The sequence below is a fragment of the Molothrus ater genome, chromosome 8, assembly GCF_012460135.2.
Source record: "Molothrus ater isolate BHLD 08-10-18 breed brown headed cowbird chromosome 8, BPBGC_Mater_1.1, whole genome shotgun sequence".
In the NCBI taxonomy this organism is placed as follows: Eukaryota; Metazoa; Chordata; class Aves; order Passeriformes; family Icteridae; genus Molothrus; species Molothrus ater.
Window position 1 is genome coordinate 14,887,034 of NC_050485.2, and position 19,485 is coordinate 14,906,518.

The 19,485-nt window shown below is 46.4% G+C and overlaps 2 protein-coding genes across 2 annotated transcripts in view; one reads left to right on the forward strand and one right to left on the reverse strand.

Annotated features, from left to right (window-relative positions):
* CDHR1 (cadherin related family member 1) overlaps positions 1–6,130 on the forward strand; it is a 43,296-nt gene extending 37,166 nt beyond the window's left edge. Inside the window, exon 17 of the mRNA XM_036385698.1 lies at positions 5,138–6,130. Within this exon, the coding sequence (XP_036241591.1) occupies positions 5,138–5,689 (552 nt within the window). The 3' untranslated portion in view covers positions 5,690–6,130. The remainder of the gene's footprint in view (positions 1–5,137) is intronic.
* Positions 6,131–9,877: 3,747 nt separating this feature from the next.
* Positions 9,878–13,430, reverse strand: LRIT2 (leucine rich repeat, Ig-like and transmembrane domains 2). Its single transcript, XM_036385638.2, has 3 exons — positions 13,321–13,430; positions 12,142–12,923; positions 9,878–10,683 (listed from the first exon to the last, which is right to left on the reverse strand). Exons 1-3 carry the CDS (start codon positions 13,428–13,430, stop codon positions 9,878–9,880), a joined length of 1,698 nt encoding a protein of 565 aa, XP_036241531.2.
* Between the last annotated feature and the right edge of the window lie 6,055 nt (positions 13,431–19,485).

Below are 19,485 nucleotides of genomic sequence, written 5' to 3' on the forward strand. Positions count from 1 at the left end.
TCCCTGCTGGGGGACAACAGCTGAAGGACAACTGTAAGGAAAACAAAAGTAGCTGATACTTTGGGATAAAGAGTTTCCTGAAGCAATAGCAGTACCTGATGAAAGATGGTGTCCTGTATGAAATCCCCTGTCTGCTCCCTTTTCTCCCCCTCCAGGGGTACATATTTGGCACAAGGTGAGGGAGAGCCCTCCTCATAAAGTCTGAAGGGGAAGCAGAGAGCATGTGATGACATAGATTTCCTCACACAGAGTTCTTTTCCTTCTTCCCATGCTCCAAGTCCCAACAGAGAGTCTGAGATAGCAACAGCATCTTCTTTCTTTGAGTTGGTTTCTTCAGCAGGATCTGGGCTACTAATCTAGTGTCACATCCTCCATAACCTCTTGTACATGTCTCTATTACTTCTTCCATGGCTTGTAAAGATTTGGGTTGGTTGGGTTGGGGGATTTTTTATCCCATAGCATCCCATCTTTTTTGCAGAAACAGACTTCAGTTTGCAGGTACATGAGGTACAGTGCTAGTGTCCCAAACCCTTGGTCACTGCCTGTGTCCCAGGGACAGACAGTCACTGCCAACACTTTGTGAAGAAAACAATCTCTTGGTGTAGGCATATTGCATACACATTCTCTCTCTCTTTCTCTGAGGCTGTTACAAATGTGCATTTCATCCCCCTGTGCTCCAGCTGTACAAAGGCTCTTATTTCACTGTTTGGTGGGCATTTATGTATTACTGATTTTGGATAAGGAGGATATTTTTGAATGCATCCTCTAGAGGTTTCCTGCAGTGTTAATCACAGTAAGTAATTAAACAGGCATATTTTCTGATTAACGTTTACCATTGCAATTAGCACAAGTCTGTGCCCTTCGAGATGGATGCCTTGTGGCTAAGTTCAGCAGTATTGCACATCAAAAGGACCTTCTCTTAGAATAATAGAGTGCTAAAAGAATCCAAAGGCCTTTTAATTTAACTGAGTCTGATTTTATGGAAATTGGTATTGAGGGGCATCTCTTAATATCCTATCCTTTCACAATAAATAAAAAATACCCTTTCACAGAATGAAAAAACATATGCTGGAAAAGCCAGTCTTTTTCCATCCATATGTCTCACTCAGAAATCTATTCCTGCCTGATATTTTCAGAGGAGGCTGATTCCCACTCCTGTTCCTGAAAGCTGGCCTTATGGGGGCATCCCTTGGCCTCTTGATGACTCCACTGAGGTTCTGCAAATGTAGAGGGGGCGTTTATTTACACCTCCTCACAGACTGAGCCTTAAGTCCATATTTAGACAGCATAATCTGTAGTTCTTAATAGCTTTGACCACTCATTTAGCCTTCTAAATATAGCTGGTGAGTCTCAGTTTTAGATTCTCTTAACTGAAAGGCTTGACAAAAATCTTTGAAGTAACATGGAGATCATCTGTTTCATGCTAATGGCAACCATGGGAGCTGTGGTTGCTGGCACTGAACAGCCCTTGCCACATTTGCAGAGCAGTTAGCCTCTTCTTTCCACGGTTTTATGGACTTGAAATGAATATTGGTTTGATTTGAGAAGTCTTGCTTCATGCTGGTGTTTGTACTGCAAAGTGATGCAAACACAGCCTTCAGATACAGTGACAGCACTGAGCTTTGGGATAAGCACTGCAGGGGCAGCTGGTGTTCTACCTCAGATCAGGATTCACTTCTGAAGCAAATCTCCTGATCATCCCCACATGCTGTGGGATGGCCTGTGCCTCACATGGCTCCAAGCACACAAGGTGGATTCTTTCAGAGGAAAATGTGTTTTGGGAGCACACCTAGTGTGCCTAGGCACCAACAGGCAGTTCCTCCCTGCAACCAGGCTAGAACAAAACCCCAGAAACACTGAATGTGTGGAAGTGGGCTGGTTCATTGCACAGACTGTACAGATCCACTTGCTCAAGTCAACACAGCCTGAGATGTCTGTAACACAATCATTGAACCAAACAGTTATGATGGAGTCCAACCCCAGCACTGCCAAGTCCATCACAAAACCATGTCCCTTAAGTGCCACATCTGCAAATAATCTGCAATAGCTTGGGCTCTTAACAGGTTTGCCTACTTACTTAGACTCCTAAATATAGCTGGTGAGCCTTAGCTGCTCATGTGATTGAAGAGCTCAACCACATTCCTTCTGGGTCCAGCTTCTGGATACTTGGCCCATGTGCTCTGCTCACTGCAACCCATGCATTAGGAAAGGCACTTGAGAAGCCACCACAGCCAAAAAAACCCCAAAAAGCAGCAGAGCATTATCTTCTGTGAGCAGTGGTATTTTGGTTTTTTAACTCCTCTGATGACTGTTAAAGAGTGTTTCTTCCATGTCCCAGCCCACAGAGACGTGACAGCTTTCATTTAATCATGTATCTGCTTGTATTTTATGTGCACCAGAAAAACCAGTACCCTTCAAAGTGCAGCATGCCTTTTAGGAAAAAAACAACAGCTTCAGCAATTCAACAGATAGTGGCACTATTTGTTGAGCTGGCTACGTGGCATTGCTGGTAATCAACACAAGGACTTCATGTTTTAAATGTGCACTTCCCCTAAGTGTCTCTGCAGCCTGGCTAGGATTATGTCATTCATGGCCTGTATTGCAAGTTATTCCTTCTATTTATCCTGCCAGTGTCATGGCCATGACAAACAGAAACTCTCCCACTGTGTGCTTACAAAATGTCTGATGTTTTTATGCAGAACAGTTGTTGTCCAAGGCTAATTCCAGGCAAAGCTTTGTATAGTAGAGGTCAAGTAACTAAAATAGAGGCTGAACCAGCTAGCTGTTAATGGGTTTAGTTTTGGTATTAATCATCTCTTCATCACTGGAAGCTCTGAACAGATGCCAGATTTTCTGAGGCCAAGCGATTGAACAAAGCCAAATGTCAAAACTCTCCATACAATTTTTTATCTGTTCTTACTTCTGCAGCTGTAGTACATGGGCAACATGTACTTCTGTCTAATCTCATTTATTCAAGGTTTTCAAATACCTAGTCAAATACTCTTCAGCCATTAGTGCCTTCCTATAAAATAGATCTTGACAAAACTCGGAACAGGTGGACTCAGGTCACATACTACTTAGCAGGGTTTATCTGACACTTAATTTATCTGACTTTCACATGAAGTTAAGTAAGCCAGGGTAGAATTTCTATCATCTGATGGGATTTAAGTACAAAAAAAAAATCCATATAATGCAGAACAGCAAAGCTGATGTGAGTCTAAGCTCCACCAAAGTCATGGGCTGCTTTGCTTTTAGTTTCTGGTTCAGGTCCACTCCTAATTATGTACTGGAAGAACTCTCTGTACAGCAAAATGATGAAAATTTGTCCCTACCTGCCCAGTAACATGGTCTGTGAGTTTCACGAGCATTTCTTTGCCACTTTCTTGTTGGCAATGGGACACATTCAGGGTATGAGAAGAGTGGGATTGATAATGTGTTTCAAATAGGTTGTGAAAAAACAGAAATTAAGACAAGGAGGTGTTTATTAGCTAATATACATGCCCTAGTTTATGGATGTGATATTACTGACAAGAGGTACTCTGAAGCACACGCTGGGATACTCTTAGTCATCTTCCCCCACAGACTGGGGAGGGGAAAGAAATGGGCATCCTAGATTAGAGTCACACAGGGAAATCCATCTGATCTACAAGTCAGAGGTTCAAGTCCAAGCTACTGACAAGGTTGTCCTTATACACACTGTCTTTGACACCTATTTTAGCATATGGTGATTACTGCTCCAGAGGGGTCCTTTTCTCCCCATTGACCAAAAGCTGGGAGCTCAGACCCCTAACTAAAACACAGCTCACTGGACATGCAAAGTTTGGGTGAGGATTCCCTCCTGTAGTCAAAGACCGGGGACTAGGGCACAGTGGACAGCCCTCTCTTTCTGCAGCCACACTTCACTTTATGACCAGCTCTCAGTAACCAAACCTGCATGTGAATGTGCCATTTCTGAAGGCTCTCCTGGCCTTACATAGCACTACTGTCTGTTCAGACACCACCTGTATTCAAGATGAACTTCTCTTGGAAATGCAGTCCAAGGATAGGCTTCCATGCCCTGAATAAGGGTGATCTATGTGCCATGCCTCTAGCCTTTATTCCCCAATCAGCCAGGTGTTTATATGTGCTTCCTAACTTCTGTTACTGTTTCTGGATTCAGTTCAACGTCATTGCAACTGCCTCCTCTCCTGCGCCTATTTCAACACTTAGCTCCCTTTATTTTATAGGCTCTCTATCCTGTGCACATTTCAGCCTAGTTCCCCAGCTGTATTTAAAATAGATACTGGCCTCTTTCAAATATAACCATGTGAGGGTTGACCATTTCTCTTATTTTTGATATTTCCAGATCAAGTCCAGGGTAAAATCCTATATTTTAGGCCTCAAGAAGCGTCCATGGACAATATATGGAATATGCATGAGTGGCGTCCTTTCCACCATTTCTGTTACAATGGTGATCTCCACCATCATGTACTGGAAAAGTGTGAAAAGATCCAAGCTCCACCCGCAGGGCAAAATCCGCAAAATTATACGGGGACCTCCAAGACGCACAGTGTGCTGAGCTGGAAAGTGAACTGGCCATTCATTTGTCCTTAATATGCCATATGTAGCATATGTCATTGCTGATTTCTTTTCTTTCTATAAACAAAGCTCTTTAGCTCCACTTATCTCCCCTACCTCAAAGAGTTTTGTTATGTCTGTAAAAGAGTACTTGAAAACAGAATGCAGCACATATCTGCTAACTACTCATTTGTACACTGGCATTTTATAAGCAGAAGCTTTCTCCTAATCCTTTTCAATGCCATGCTCAGTAATTGAGCCAATTATTTTCTTGCTCCATTCTTGCAAGTTAAACACTATGGTGACATGAAGGAATCTGCCCAAATTTGGTGGCAGTACTTCTGTAAGCTTTTGTGTTCAAGTCATCTACCTCACAGTGCTATAATGTTTACCCAGTCTCCAGCCCCATCTAAATTCTCCACTTCTGGACTGGACTGGCTGTGTGACTCTCATTTATTTTTTTTTAGGCACAACTGCCATCAATCAGCTCTACTTGTAACATATTTTGGACAAATGAAATTTCTGGGTCACTGTCTGTCCCCTGGAGTAAGTCATGTGTTTTCTTTGTACTCCTTTACAGACTCTTCACAAAGGGCCTATGGCCGCCTTTTTGATGCAAACTAAAGATAACCCCATGAAAGCCTTAGGAGTGCTAGCTGGTGTCATGGGCATAATGGTGCTGATAACTATCATGATCTCTACTGCCATGTTCTGGCGCAACAAGCGGTCCAACAAAGTCATGCCGGTGAGGAGGATCATAAAAAAGAGACAGGTGCCGCCATCCCGGACAGTCAGGATGGAGTGGCTGAAGTTCAAGAGGCCCAGCAACGCTGCAGAGAAGTTTGTGGTTGAGGAGGATGTGAAGAGCCTGCACAATGAGAACAGCAACAATAACGTGCAGGTTGTCCCCGTGCCGCCAGCAGCCCCCGTGCCCCCGCCGCCCCCTGCCCTGGCTCCCCGAGGCGATGGCCCAGGGTGGCGGGTGCCAACCGTGTCCGGCTCCCTCACTCCCAAGCATGTCATCAAGCCACCGAAGAAGAAAGGTCACAGCAGCACCCACAACGCCCTCGTGTCAGAGCTCAAAATGAGGTTTGAGAAGAGGAACGCAGCTTTCGGGGAGCCCCACATCTAGGTGCTCTCAGCAGCCCCAGAGACTGCAGACTGTGGCTGGGCATGGATGTTTTTACTTGCTGTCTCTTCCCTGTGTCTGTCAGCACCCTGTGAACCAGAGCAGCTTCTCACTGTGATAGCCACCCCTCACCTTCTGCAAGTACCATCGTGACTGCTGTTCCCTCGGCCGTGTCCACGGGCCCTCCCTGCAGCTGTGTCTGCCCACGGTGCTGAGTGTGCCAGCCACAGTCTTCCCAGGTGAACAGGGACTCAGGCTGCCCCTGGTTTGGAGGTTTCTACCCAGAACTTGGCTTTTCAAACAAGATGCTCTGCAGCCAAGGCCCTTCGTGGATGCTTCTTCTGACCTGGTCTGGCAGGTGGGTTTGAGGTGTCTGAAAATCCATCACTTTAAATCGCAGACCCATTTTTGAAGATGTTGGCGTGGCTGTGGCAGCAGCACTGAGTCGGGTGCAGGTCTCCTACAGCAGTGGCACTGCTGTGTCCTGTGCACAGTGTGCTTTGCAGCAGCTGGCGGAGCGATGCGCTCCTGGCCTCAGTACCTTCATTCCCAGAAGGTAAGCAGGCAGGCTTGGGGAAATTCTTCATTTTCCTGCAGCTTATGCTGGGTTATGCCAGAGCACATTGACATGATGCTGTGCTTTGCTTCTGCCCTGGACTTGCCTGCTGGGGAGAGACAGGACAGGCACCTCAGCCTTCCCTGGACCAGCAGGGGCAAGATTTGAGCATGGAAGTTCAAGAGCAGCACTCAGCACTGCCTCCTTCTGACACTGCACCCCAAAAGAGCAGGAGCCCAGCAGGAGAAGGACATGAATAAAAACACTGGGAAGACAAGGTAAAGCTAAAAGGCAAATGATAAGTGGAAGACAGAGACAAGTGCTGGAAAGTTGCATATGTTGGTCAGGGAAGTGTCTGGAAAGATCGTGTGGTCTTGTACACTGCTAGCAGAAGGTGTCAAGGAATATATTTCATCACCTCTCCTGGCTTGTTGCAGGGTTTGGTGTGTGCAAAAGGAAGTTTCCATAAAATATTCAGGTTTTTCTTATCAGTATTTTTTAGTGAATTAAACAACATTTCATGGGAGGGGACTGGCAGGGCAGCTGACAGGTTTTTTTTTCCTGTTACGTGACAGTAGAAAGGCACCAAGAGCAAAGCACTTTTTTCACTGGATCTATCCCACAGACCCCCTCAGGTTTGTTTCTGAGGAGATGTTTTTCATCTGGGCCCAGCTCTTTCCCATCCCCTGGGGAGAAGGCAGCACCAACTGACCGAGCTGGCTGGGGAGCAGCACCCTGCACCCTGTCTGAGAGCCAGCCCTGCAGAGAAGCTGTGCTGTCATGGTACCAGGAACATCAAGGTGGGGAGCACTCCGTGTTAATTCAAGGGGTTCATGAGAGTTCTTCAGCCGTCATTTCAGTTGAACCAGCAGACCTAGCCCTCAGGATCTCCTCTCACTCCAGCAGCTGAAATAATTCCCCTTTTTGCACCAGGACTTCATCAGTTTAGAGGATAGCTGGTTGAATATGAAATTATGCACTGACAAGGAAAATCTTGTATTTTTTTAACTTCAGTTCAATCTGCCTAGAGGCCATAGTGCTCGTGGCTCATGTCACCCGTGAGCAGAGCCAGCAGCTGTAGCCAAGAGATCCAGGAGAGTCCCAGCTGGGGACTATGGCAGGAGCGCTGCTCCCAGAGCTCTCCTGTCACATCTCCTTTCTCTACTGTTTTCTTGCTTATCCCTCCTCCTGGGGCACTGTGATGTGAGGCCAAGTTCTCACCTGTCCAGCCACGTCGTCCTTGTCCCCTGGCCATAAGCTGGCCGGAGGGAGGGGATATGCAGCCCCTGACCCCACTCCTGCTGCCCTGTGCAAGCCCCTGCCTTTTGCTGGCTGGGTGTCTGCAGGTTCTGCAATGTTCCCTCAAGTTCCTGATTTATTCCCCATTCCACTCTCTTCCCAGTGTTGTGTTATTGCCAGTACTCAGTGTTCATTCTCTAATGAGGAAAGCCTATAAAGACCATTCAATTAAGTGAGATTTAACAGGAATTACAGGCTTATAGTCTTAGAGATTATATTTAAGAGGCAATAAAGATGTTTTATTACTATGTTGTGAGACTCTTTCCCAGCTACTCTGTATTTCAACTTGAAGAGATTTTTTTAATAAAAAAAAAATTTAAAAATCTGCAAAAAGTGCTTCTGTGCTTGGTGTGCTTCTGCTAGCAATGATGCCTTGTGTTCACCTGTTACATTACCAGACAGCCACAGGCAGCCAGGCCACTTTTTAGGATGGACCCTTCTGTGGGCTGTGAGTCAGGAGAGGGGCTGTGTGGTTTTGGACACCACCAGGCTGGAAGGAGGGGAGGTGAGAAGCAGGATGCCATTGGCATAGGCCATGGGCAGGGTCACAGAGAGCCCTGGCCGAGCTCCCGTGGTACAGAGCACTGCAGCTTGTCCCAGGGGCAGGGAGGCAGCAGGTTCAGTTTGTGCCGATGTCCAGGGTCTGCAATTTGTTATGAGGTCCATAATCCAGAGGTCAGGGGATGTTTTGTCTTTCCTTGGCTGTTTCCTCAGTGATTCAGCAGCTCTCTCCAGTCTCTACAGTGTCCTGTTGTCCCTCCCTGCTGACTGGGGTGGAAGAAGGCTGGTCATTACTGACAGTGCTTTGTTATTTACTCCCCCTCACCCACAGCCCCACACTGGTTTTCAACCAGCATCAGCTCATGGCTCACTCTGTACTAGCTGTGTCAGTGGGTGGCTTTCCCAGGACAAGGTTTTCCTGCTTGGCCAACTGCTGCTGCCCCTTCCTCACCACTCCAGGGTGAGGAGTGACAACTGTACTGATGGAGCCTGGCCTCCTCCATCCCTGCAGCCAAACCCCAGAACTCCTTGGAATCCAGGTTTCTTCCAATTTGTAACTGTAAAAGGCCAGAGATGAAGCAGAGGACCTCTGTGTATTCTGAAAACCAGTCATGTTTATTGCTTTGACACTAAAAGAATGACAAGATTAGGAAGTCCTGTGAAGTATTAACAACGAGAGTCAGCAATGACAAAACAGAGCTCTGTTCAAAAGCTGTGCAGTATGGTACAGCAGGAGGAGGTGCTGGGAGGAGAGACAGCATGGAAAACACACATCAAAAACCAAAATACAATTAGAAAGCCAAGCTACCACAGCATGAAGCTCACAACAGCTGGGGTGTCTACTCTAGATTCTTCTTTTTGAGATGATCTATAACACATATTACAAGTGCTGTGGGTCTATGGGCCACATGCTTTGGTTGTGCTGGAAAGCAAGTGGTCAAAAAAAGAAAAATTGTAAGTCACATATCCTCAGACCTCTGAGAATCACAGCAGTGGGCTGATTCACAAGCAGGAGGCAGTTGCTTTTACATGCATCTTTGGGCTTTTTTGTTTCTAGCAAAGAGGCGAGCTTTGGTTTCAAAGCAGCAGGATAGGCAGGCACCTGTCTGCATTTAGGGAATGTGCCTGGCTTGCATCTTCAGCTCCCAATCCCATGCTCCACTATGTTCTCTGCCTCTGTCCACTTGTCCCACTAGCCTGGTTCAAGCACTTACACTTCTCCTGTTTGTGGTACAACCAAAGCTGTGAATCTCTGATGGCTGCGTAAACCTTAAGAAGGAGCAAGGAAAAAAAACCCACCCCAAAACCACCACCACTGGTCAAAATAATTTTTTCTCCAAATAAAATAAAATCTCTTCCTCATGTTGACCCAATCCTCCCCATCGTTTGTTGTTGCTGGGCTGTGACGGCAGACGTGCACAGCTCCCCTGTCTGCTCCCAGGAGAAGCTGGCACCGGGCACTGGACAGAGCTGCGGGCACACATGAGTAAAGACACACCCGTGTGGGAGAGTGAGGGGACACTTCTGGCCTTTGGCCACAAGCATTGCTATTGGTTCGGGGGTTGTTTTTGTTAGCGTTGGTTCTCTTGGCGTGTCACTGTGCGTTGCTCCATGACAGTGCTGCAGGGACAGGCTACGGAGGCGCAGCTCCCCCCCAACCCGTGGCCGGGCAGCCGGGGCACTCCATTCCCAGGGCTCCCCGAGCCTGCCGCAAGCACCGGCGGTGCGCCCGCCGTGCCCGAGCCCCGCAGCACGGAGCCGGCCCGGCGTTGTCCTTCAATAAAGCCAACACCGGCCGCGGGCGTGTGGAGGTGCCGCAGCGCGGCAGGGCCCGGCTAGTAGAGGTCGGCGCTGTTCCTGTGGGGCGGCCGGGCCTTGCCGGGCTCCGCGCGGTCCGCGGGCCGCCGTGCGCCGCCGTCGGGGCGGCAGAGCCCGTCCTCGCTGCCGGCGGGCAGGCTGTCCAGCGTGCTCTCCTTGCTGCCCGCGGCCTGCGCCGGGCCCCCGCGGCGGCGGCGCGGGCAGGCGCTGGGGCAGCGGGCCAGGCAGCCGGGCAGCGCCTCGGCCGTGCAGGCGTACATGCCGGCCGGCACGGCCAGCACCATGGCGCACACGATGACCACGATGTGGATGAGCTTCTCGCGCTGCTCCATCTGGCTGACGTCGCTGCCCGTGACGAAGACCACGCACTGGCCCTTGCGGGGAGCCTGGTTGCGCACGGCCACGCACACCTCGTACTTGGTGGCGGGCAGCAGGTCGGTCACCGAGTACGTGTTGACCCCGGGCCCGATGTAGATGGTGTCCTTCTGGGCGGCGTCGTAGCGGCCCACAAGGAGGGTGTACCAGGTCTCCCCCGGCTCCGCGGCCGCCGCCGCCGCCGCGAACCACTCCAGGGTGATGCCGTAGACCGTCTGCTTGGCGATGCGCACCTCCACATGAGCGCCCGGCTCCGCGGGGGCCGCGGGCGCCCAGCCGCGGGGCGTGGTGCTCGCCCACGGGGCCACCACGCGGAGGTTGATGGCCACCGAGGCGTTGCCGAGGAAGTTGGCGGCTGTGCAGGTGTAGTTGCCGGCGTCTGCTGGCCGTGCCGCCGGGATCAGCAGCTCCGAGCGGACGGTGTCCTCGCTGATGGGCTCCGTGGACACTGCGGGCAGAGGTGAGCGGGTCAGCAGCGAGCCACCGTGCCCTTGGGCCCAAAGGCTGTGTGGGACGGGACCCGCCCGCTCAGGGACAGAGCACAGGAATGTGCCAAACCCCACAGAGCTGACGGCAAAGCGTTTTCTGTCTGAACGGCAATAAACGCATTGGGACACCCAGGTGTAGGAGACGTGGGGTGTGCCCGACCCCTGGCCCAGTACAAGCGGCTGGAGGAGCTGAGGTGGGCAGAGGCTGCTGTGGGCAGAGGCCGAGCATCTGCCCATTGCCATCGGCATTCTTAGGGCAAACCAGGAGAGGCACTTAGGAGGCGCACCTACATTTTGGACACATGCTCCGTCCTCTGTTAGGATTAAATTGTCAGTCTCAACAGGCTCAGACCAAAATAGGTGTATGAAGGTAGAAAGTGTTGGGCTGGAAATGAAATGCAGTTTTAAGAACAGTGTGAAACCCTGTCATCTACCCAAACAGAGGTGTGTGGCTGTGGTTGAGAAGAAACTGTATGTAATTAATCAGCATGTGCCTGTGGAAAGACACCCAAGTGCTGCTGCAGCACTGCAATTGAAGCAAATATCAGCCCAGGATTAAGGGCTAATGCTATCCTCTTTAGTTAGCTGGCTTACTAGGGACACAGAACCTATATGCTGGCTGCCTGTATGTCTTACTTCACCTGATGAAAATAGCAACTTGTCCTATTGAAGGCTCTTAGTAAAAATAAACATGAGGGAGGATGGATTGGGAGAGAGAGGAAAAGGTCTCATATTACAACACCTTTGCTAGAGAATATAAATAAGCGAGACTTCAGGTAAAAACCAACCTCTGTTTCAGTTCATTCAGAACAGGAATGAACACAGACAGGAAGCAGAGCTGCACAGTTTTGTGGTTTGTGTAGTATTTCTTGAGGGAATACATGGGAATAATGTAGGAACATACAAGTCTGTGTATATGGGTGTGGGCTCATACAAATGCATCTACATGCACATACACATATACAGAATGTGTGCATATATATTTGTAGTATATGACATAGTAAATTATGTAGTATATAATCTTTAGTAAATATACATGCATATTTAGATAGCTACATTTTTATTAAATATGTACAACTAATAAAAGATTAGTAGCTCCTACAGTCATGTATCATGAGGAAAGAGCTGCTTCTTAAAATCCACAAGAACGATAATTGTATAAAAATGAGGCCATGCTCCTTTTCTTTTTGACTGATATCCTGCATGAAGCAGCTCTTCTTATGCTGGTCAGATGTGCCTAGATGCACAGGATGATTGAGATCATTTGGATTACAGCCACCACAATAACTGTGGTGCTCTAAAGGGGCTGGGTTGCTGTGGTGACTGTGATGGCCTGCAGACCTATGTAAGTAGAATAGTACAGCATAAATTTTTAATTAAAAAAAAAAAACCTAAGAAGAAGAAAAAGCTTTGCTTACCATTAAATGCCCTTAAAAGTTTGAGTGCATAGGTCCACCAGACAGCTGGGGAAGGGCTGGCTTGCACAAAGCAGGTCAGGGTGATGTTTAACCCTGCTGGGACTGTCAGGTTGGTCTCGAGGGCTGAGGTCAGGGGCTTCGTGCAGCTGTTAAGCTCCACTTCGTGAAAAAACTTCCCTGTCCTGAATTTTGGGCCTGAGCAAGTTAAATAGGAATTCATCAGGATAATAGGTGGGCCCACAGACTTGATAAACTGGACAAATCCGCGCAGGCGGCAGTCGCAAATCCAGGGGTTGTCATGGAGGGCCAGCACGGCGTTGGAAATTGCTTCCAGCGGCCCCTCCATGCTCTGGCTTCTCTGGTACACGGGCCAGTTGTAGAAGACATCCCTGGATATGATGGTAAGCTGATTGGAGGATAGATCTAAGTAGGTCAGGTTGGGCAGATAGCGCAGTGCGTGTTCTGGAAGGACGTCCAGGCGGTTGTGCTTCAGATCCAGGATCTTCAGAGTCGGGGTGTCTTGAAATGCTGTCCATGGTACTGAACTTAATTTGTTCCCTTGCAAGCGCAGCTCCTTCAGAGCTGGCAGATATTCCAGGCTCTTGATGTGCATCACTGTGATGTTGTTAAAATTGAGCCACAGATACTCCAAGGCACTGACGTTCTCAAAAGACCCACGGGGCAGTTCTGTTAGGTGAGAATTTTCTATTCTAATTTTCCGGATGTCCTGAGGGATGTTTGCTGGGATCTGCCTCAGCAGTGCAGACATGCAGAGCAAACTCCTAGGGAGGAAACCAGAAAATTTTTCAGGTCACAGACCACATTTGAAGCCAATAAACCAGTTCCCTATGCAGGTCTACAAGCACTTGAATAATTATAAGGTATTGTATGTAGGGCATGCATAAGCCATCCATCCAGCCATCCATCCATCCCTGGGGTTTACACCAATTTTGCTATAAAGGATGCAATTAAATCATAAAAATGGCTATGTATGTAGCTACATATCTCAGGGAAATAAGAGAAATCTCATTCTATGCTCAAGACAGCACAGTTTGAGTATTAGAGGTGGCACTCCATACATCAATCTGCTTGGTTTTGGTGCTCACATCATCAGCAAGTTCCTACTGGGGCTGTCTGAGCCACTTCACTGGTGCTACAACAGGGTAACAGTGTTCTTACCTTCCAAAGCTGTCCTGAGAACAAGAGCATCCTGTGATGCAAGATGAAACAGATGGGTTTATCTTGTGGAAGGCCAGAAGAAGAAGAAAAATATGACAGACAGGGTCCATATTCTCCTTTAAGAAAGCACTGTGCAGGGGTTTGCACCAAACACGCCAAGAGCCTCCAAGAAGCAAATCCTATTAGCTGTAATCTTCCTTGACGCAGAAATAAATCCTGCTGGGGACCCAACCCTAAGGAAGACATGTAGTGTGGTCCTCAGTCTGTGTCCAAGTGCTAAAATCCACCCCCAGGATCACTCTTGGCATTTCTCCTCCAGCTGAGGGGATTCTGGCAGACATATTTATTTGGTTGGGAATATGAAGATGGAGCCAAAATCACTTATTTTGCCAAGCCCTTGCAAGTAATTAACCAGGCCAAATTTTTTTTCTTTTTTTTTCTTTTTTTTTTTAATTTCACAGGGTCTGTCTCTGTCTCCTATATTTTAATGGCTTTTATCAAGGCAGAAAGCCACAGGAAGGGCCAGACTTCAGCTGTAATTTCCATAGTGCCCCATTTCATAGTCCATCCTCCCCCAAACCCTGCCTGGTGGGTTCTGCTCATGGTGAGCATGAAGCCTGCTCTACAAACTAGGATCTTACAGCGTGGAAACATAAACATGGCACCTTTTTCCTCTGAAACGTAGCTGTGGCCAGTCCATGGGGGGTTTGTCTGACAAGAGTCTCTAGGAAGTCAATTTCTTTTGTATAAATACAAATTTTCAGTGCTGTTCTCTGGCTTCCCTCATAAGACACGTGCCGACTGCCTTTCAGTCATCTTGAAAAACTAAGCCATTCTGAGAAGGGATTTTGAGTAACCAAATGTATTGATCTCTTTTAAGCCAAAATAGCAGGTTTCAGTTGTGCTTTCCAAGGGGTTCTGCGTTCTCCTGAGGCCATCTAGTGTGGATGGGCTTCACTACAGCCTGCACAGGAGCACTCTTGGGAAAAGGGCTGCACCTCACTGCCCTTCTGTGTGATGCTGGGGCACAAAGCAAGATTAGCCTGAACCTGCTTAACCTCTAACCTCTGGGACCAGGATAGAAAAGTATTTAAAGTGTGGCAGCTTAGAGCTATATGTGGCTCTAAGGGCTGTGCTGCTTTCACCCTACAGAAAACACAGGCTTGATTCTGCAGCGTTTAAATCAACAGGAGCTTTTATTTCATGATTTCATGGCAAATCAGCAAAATAGACTGCTGGGGAAACTTCAGGGGACTGATATACTGTGTCTGTCCCCCATGTACAGGGAACAGGCCACAAGGAATGGGCCTGTGGGGATGCCATTGCTGGCAGTGCCTCACATCTAACGACAAGCATAGGGGTTTTTTACGGTTTGGATTTTTCAGCTGAAATGTTCCTTATTTGTCCATGGTGCAGTATTTGATTTTTCAACAAGTACCCTGTATTCAAACCTGTCAGTGAGCTGGGAAGGGGAAAGGCTGCTGGTCTGTAGCACAGCAGGTGCAGCAGCTGAAAATCCCCCACTGGGGGGGTGGTGGCTGCCGAGGAGTTTCTTGGTGAAGCTGCTGCTGTTGTGCTGGGGGTGGCAGCACTGCAGCCCTGTCACCTGAGGCACAGACTCCTTGTGCACTTTCCATGTCACCAAACAGAGGGGATGCCCGTCAGCAGGGCTGCTGCCTAAACTGAGGATGTGCAGGAGCAACAGTGGCAGCTGCAATGGGACAATGTGTCCTTCCCCATCATCCATCAGCCACTGAGGCAGAGGGACTCAGGGACCCCCTCTCCCACCCAAATGCAAATGCCACAGTCACAGGTGCCTTTGGTCTGCCATGAAAATATTCCCTGATAAAACAATTAGAATTTCTATTATGATAATAGTTTTATACATTTACACTTTACAATAATAATAAATATAATTTCAGAATAATAAAATAGTACAAAATATTAAATAAAATACTAAATAATAAAGTAATTCATTATATTATATTATATTATATTATATTATATTATATTATATTATATTATATTATATTATATTATATTATATTATATTATATTATATTTTACCAAAATATATAATATAATATAAATCATATCATATATAATGATGCCATAATTATATAATTTTATTATAATGAAATAATATTATTTTACCCTTTACAACAGTAACAAACTATTTATGATGTAGTTAGTTAGAAAACTCCTGGGTGTCAGGAGCACATCCTGGAGTTTGCTCATGTGTGAGCTGCAGGGCCTGGGAACAGAAAGCTTTCAGCAGAGGTAGAAGCAGATCAGTGCCTTGGTGAATCCCTTGCAGGGATTCACCACTTCTAAGGCCCAAAACTTCCTTTGCTTAAAGGGAAGAGCCCTTCCTTGCCACCTTCCCACCCCTCCTCCATGGCCCATGGGGAGGGTCTTACAGTATGTGGCAGCTAAGTCACGTCTTCAAAAAATCTTTCATGAAAAGTGAAGTGTTATTTATTTACAGGTTTATAAACTACTGGAGTTTATAAACCTGTAAATAAATGTACGTCTTCAGGCAACAGAAGGTGCACAATGCCCAGTGTCCTGGGATGCAGGAAGCAAAATGATATCCAGGGTTCTCTGTTAGAAATACCTTATTTTAAATAAATGAATTGCTTAACAGAAAAAAACAATAAAGAAGAATTGCAGTTGTTTTCCTTTTCCCCGTGAGAGTTCCTGCCAGTCAACCTATCTTCTAAAGGGCTGGAAAATGGCCTTTCAAAGAGTGGTATTCAGTACCATGGGCCAATGCTCTGGCTGTGTGCAGGCTGATATTTATTTGCTGCTTGAGAGGCCATTTATCTAAATATTTCTCAACCCCAAGTGTACTCAGCAGGTTCAGTATTAACCTGAGAGTCCAGTGGTGAATCACTTACCAAAGCTGGATGAATTAGGGTAGAGAGAAAGGGAAGGAGAAGAGGGGGAGGGGGAAGTAAGGGAAATAAGTCCCCCAGTGTTAGCCACAGTCATTATGCTTATGTTCCCTACTGGACTGGGATTTTGCTGCCTTTTTAATTCAGCCCAGTTTATGCCTGCTTGTAAATGTAATGGTCACTGTTGTGACAGCAGATGTCCACTCAGTTCAGCTGCTCTTTAACATCATGTGGCATCCTGGCTGAAGCCAAGATGCAGAACAAGCTGTCTAAAACTCAAGCTGTCAAAATAAATCTCCACAGAGACAGTGTCTGTGGGAAATGGAGTTTAAGAGACTGCGCTGATTGCCAAAGCAAATGCCAAGAGATGACCCACTGTGTGCCAGGGAGTCAAACTCCATCTTGAAATGACATTTCTTCTTGTAAGAAATCAAGTCTGGGCTGATGCTTTTCAATTAGTCCCTCTGCCACGGCTCTCAGTGTTAGAAATCACTGCTGGGCAGGACACGAGCATTGAGGGCTACAGTTGGGTGTTTCAGACAGTGCATGTATCAAAGTGTCTAAAAATGAATTGACATAATACAGTTTAGTGGGCACGGCAATATCTTGTCCAAGCTTGTTAAGAGGGAGTGCAATAGCAGATGTTTGCTTTGGTTCTTACAGCATATCTTGAGAATTGACTTTAATCAAGAAATGAATGGTTTCCTCCTTACCTGGAGGTAAGGATGAAACTAGGTGCCTAACAGCCCTTCCATGACAAACAGAAAATCCAGTGACGTACATTTTACATGTCTGATACCTCAGAAAAACTGACTCAGAGCATTAAAATCACATCAGCTTCCTTCATGGTTTGACATTTCCCTCATAATTTAGCAAGTACAGGGTTTCTCCTCTGATCAATGCCAGACAAGACAGAGCTTGTGCAAGTTTGTCCCTATTGCCTATTGTGTATAAACCACCAGTGCAGGAGAGAAAGGCTTGTCTTGAACAGCAGCAGCTGAGATGATAATCTGCAGTGCCTCAGCTATGAGACAGTGAGAGAGGGCACAGGAATGAGAGAAGGCACGTTTATTCTATTTGGGATCACTATTTATTGAAAGTACAAAAAGAATCCAGTTGAGTCTGTAAAATTGAGCACATCCACAGGGAATGTCCCAGGATGATCCCTCGATGGAGCACAAGCAAAGAGGGCTGGTGCTGGCCCAGCTGGTGCCTCCTCCAGCTCACAGAGCAAGGCTCCAGCAGGGGAGGGCTGCTCCTCACCCGGGCTGGTGCAGCAAGTGGCCCAGCTCATGCCTCCAGTCAGCTGAAAAGTGAATTCTTCTGGTTCCCAGTCACAGTAAAGTCCTTGGGCAGTAGGTGCACTCTGTTCAACACAAGAAAACTTCAGGCCAGCCTTGGTTCTTCAGGAGCTTACCCATCCAGGGCCACGGTAGGGAGAGCTCTGCACAGCCCAGTGCTCCTGCTGCATATGTGGGCAGGACCCAGGCTTACATACAGCAATCCTTGCAACTCAGCACAAAAACTGCTTTATTTTTTCCTCACTAATATAATCAGGCTGGGACAAAATTTTAAAACTTTATATTAAATTTTATAAATAGGGAATATATCTATTACATACCATCTTTCATCAGTTCATTTGTTGCATTAAAATATATAATTTTACAAAACTTTACTTGTAAACCTAAAAATCTGCAGTCCAATGATAGAAGTAGCATGAATTATTTTATACAAGGATTGACAAATTCTCCCAATACAAGAGAAGTTCCTTATCACTAATGCAAGGAATACAGGGAGTCCTATCAGAAACTCTTAGGATGCATCCCTGTTGCTGGTATTTATGTTGAGATCAAATGATGCTTTTTCCATCAGGCCAAGTAATCTAACATAAGTGAAATCCTTCTATACAAGGAGGACTTGCAAAATCCATACAGGGCTCCATTCCAGCCAGTGAATTTTGTTAATCCATGCTGTACATACACATCCAGAATGTGAGTGGAAGTCCTTCCAATAAATTTACAAACACATTTCAGAACAATTCAGCAACCTTTATCCCTTAGCATTTCAACTTGGCTGGATCTTTCCCATTCAGCATTTGGCAGAACATATATAATTTTCTTCATGAATAATATTTATTACAAAGAGAAAAATGTTACATACAGTATTACTACATAAGGGACTTGAGTAGAAAATCACACATCTGGGAATTAGTTTGTGATAAGCACTCAGATTCAAATTCCAGTGAAGCTGCAGAACTTAAATGACTGATCAGTTCACCCTGACTATGAAAGTGTATTTAGATTAATATTAGACAGGTTTTTTTTCAGGGTCCTTGAATTTGTAAAATGTTTGAAACCCAAAAAGACTGCATTGAGCCTCTGCTACCACTGAGACCATAGTCAGGAATGGCTGATGTGTGCATGGTCAGTGGTCTGACACCACATCACTTTCTCCTGCTCTGCACAGAGCAACTTCTTTCCATGACTAAGTCACAGGTACCTGGCTGATCATGTGGGCCTTCACCATCAGTATTGCCAGGAGCACAGGCACCAGTGACAGAGCTGGAGATTTTTGCAAAACTGTCTAATGTAGGTTTTCTAGTATGATTGCAAAGCATTACACCATCATTCACACAGTGTGCAAAGTAGGCTGTTGTATGATTGTAATCTAGCACAGCTGGTATAAAACATATTCTACTAATTACAATACAGGTGGTACAATATACAAAATGGCAGCTAGGACTGATACTGAAAGACCTTTGCTATTGTTCCATATCTTTAGAACAGAGTTTAGGGCCAAAATGCAATCAGCAAATGCTCTCTATTATGCATTCTTTGGAGTGGATTGGGTTTTGTCTCTTCATTTCTATCTCCTTTGCACATTTCTCAGCAATGACAGAGAGCATAGAGGTGTAATTATGTTGGACATATCAGAAAGGGTTGCTGTACATCTCTATTTAGTGATCTATTAAGCATCAAGCTGCATGTTTCATGCAAACATGGGGGATGTAAAAGGTGAGACTCTCAATCTTCACCTTCATAAGTGTTTTTATTAAAATTACTAAATACTCCCCTGACTTGTCGACCAAAAGAACATCAAAAGAGCTGAGAATAAAATACATAGCATATTGCAGAGCGGGTCCTAAATGTTCCTTAATGTCCTTACACTTAGTGTGCACACTTCATTTGACCGGAAAAAAAAAAAAAAAACTAAAAAAAAGTGGTCCAGGAGAACGAGGACATTATCAGAGAAGCTTTTGACTGGGTAC

Bases quoted from the DNA above. Each gene is read 5' to 3' on its own strand.
- LRIT2 (XM_036385638.2), bottom strand. From the start codon at position 13,430: ATGGACCCTGTCTGTCATATTTTTCTTCTTCTTCTGGCCTTCCACAAG. The intron at 12,924-13,320 runs GTAAGAACACTG...TTTCCTCCCTAG, and splicing joins TCTCAGGACAGCTTTGGAAG to GAGTTTGCTCTGCATGTCTG. The intron at 10,684-12,141 runs GTAAGCAAAGCT...CTCTGCCCGCAG, and splicing joins ACTTTTAAGGGCATTTAATG to TGTCCACGGAGCCCATCAGC.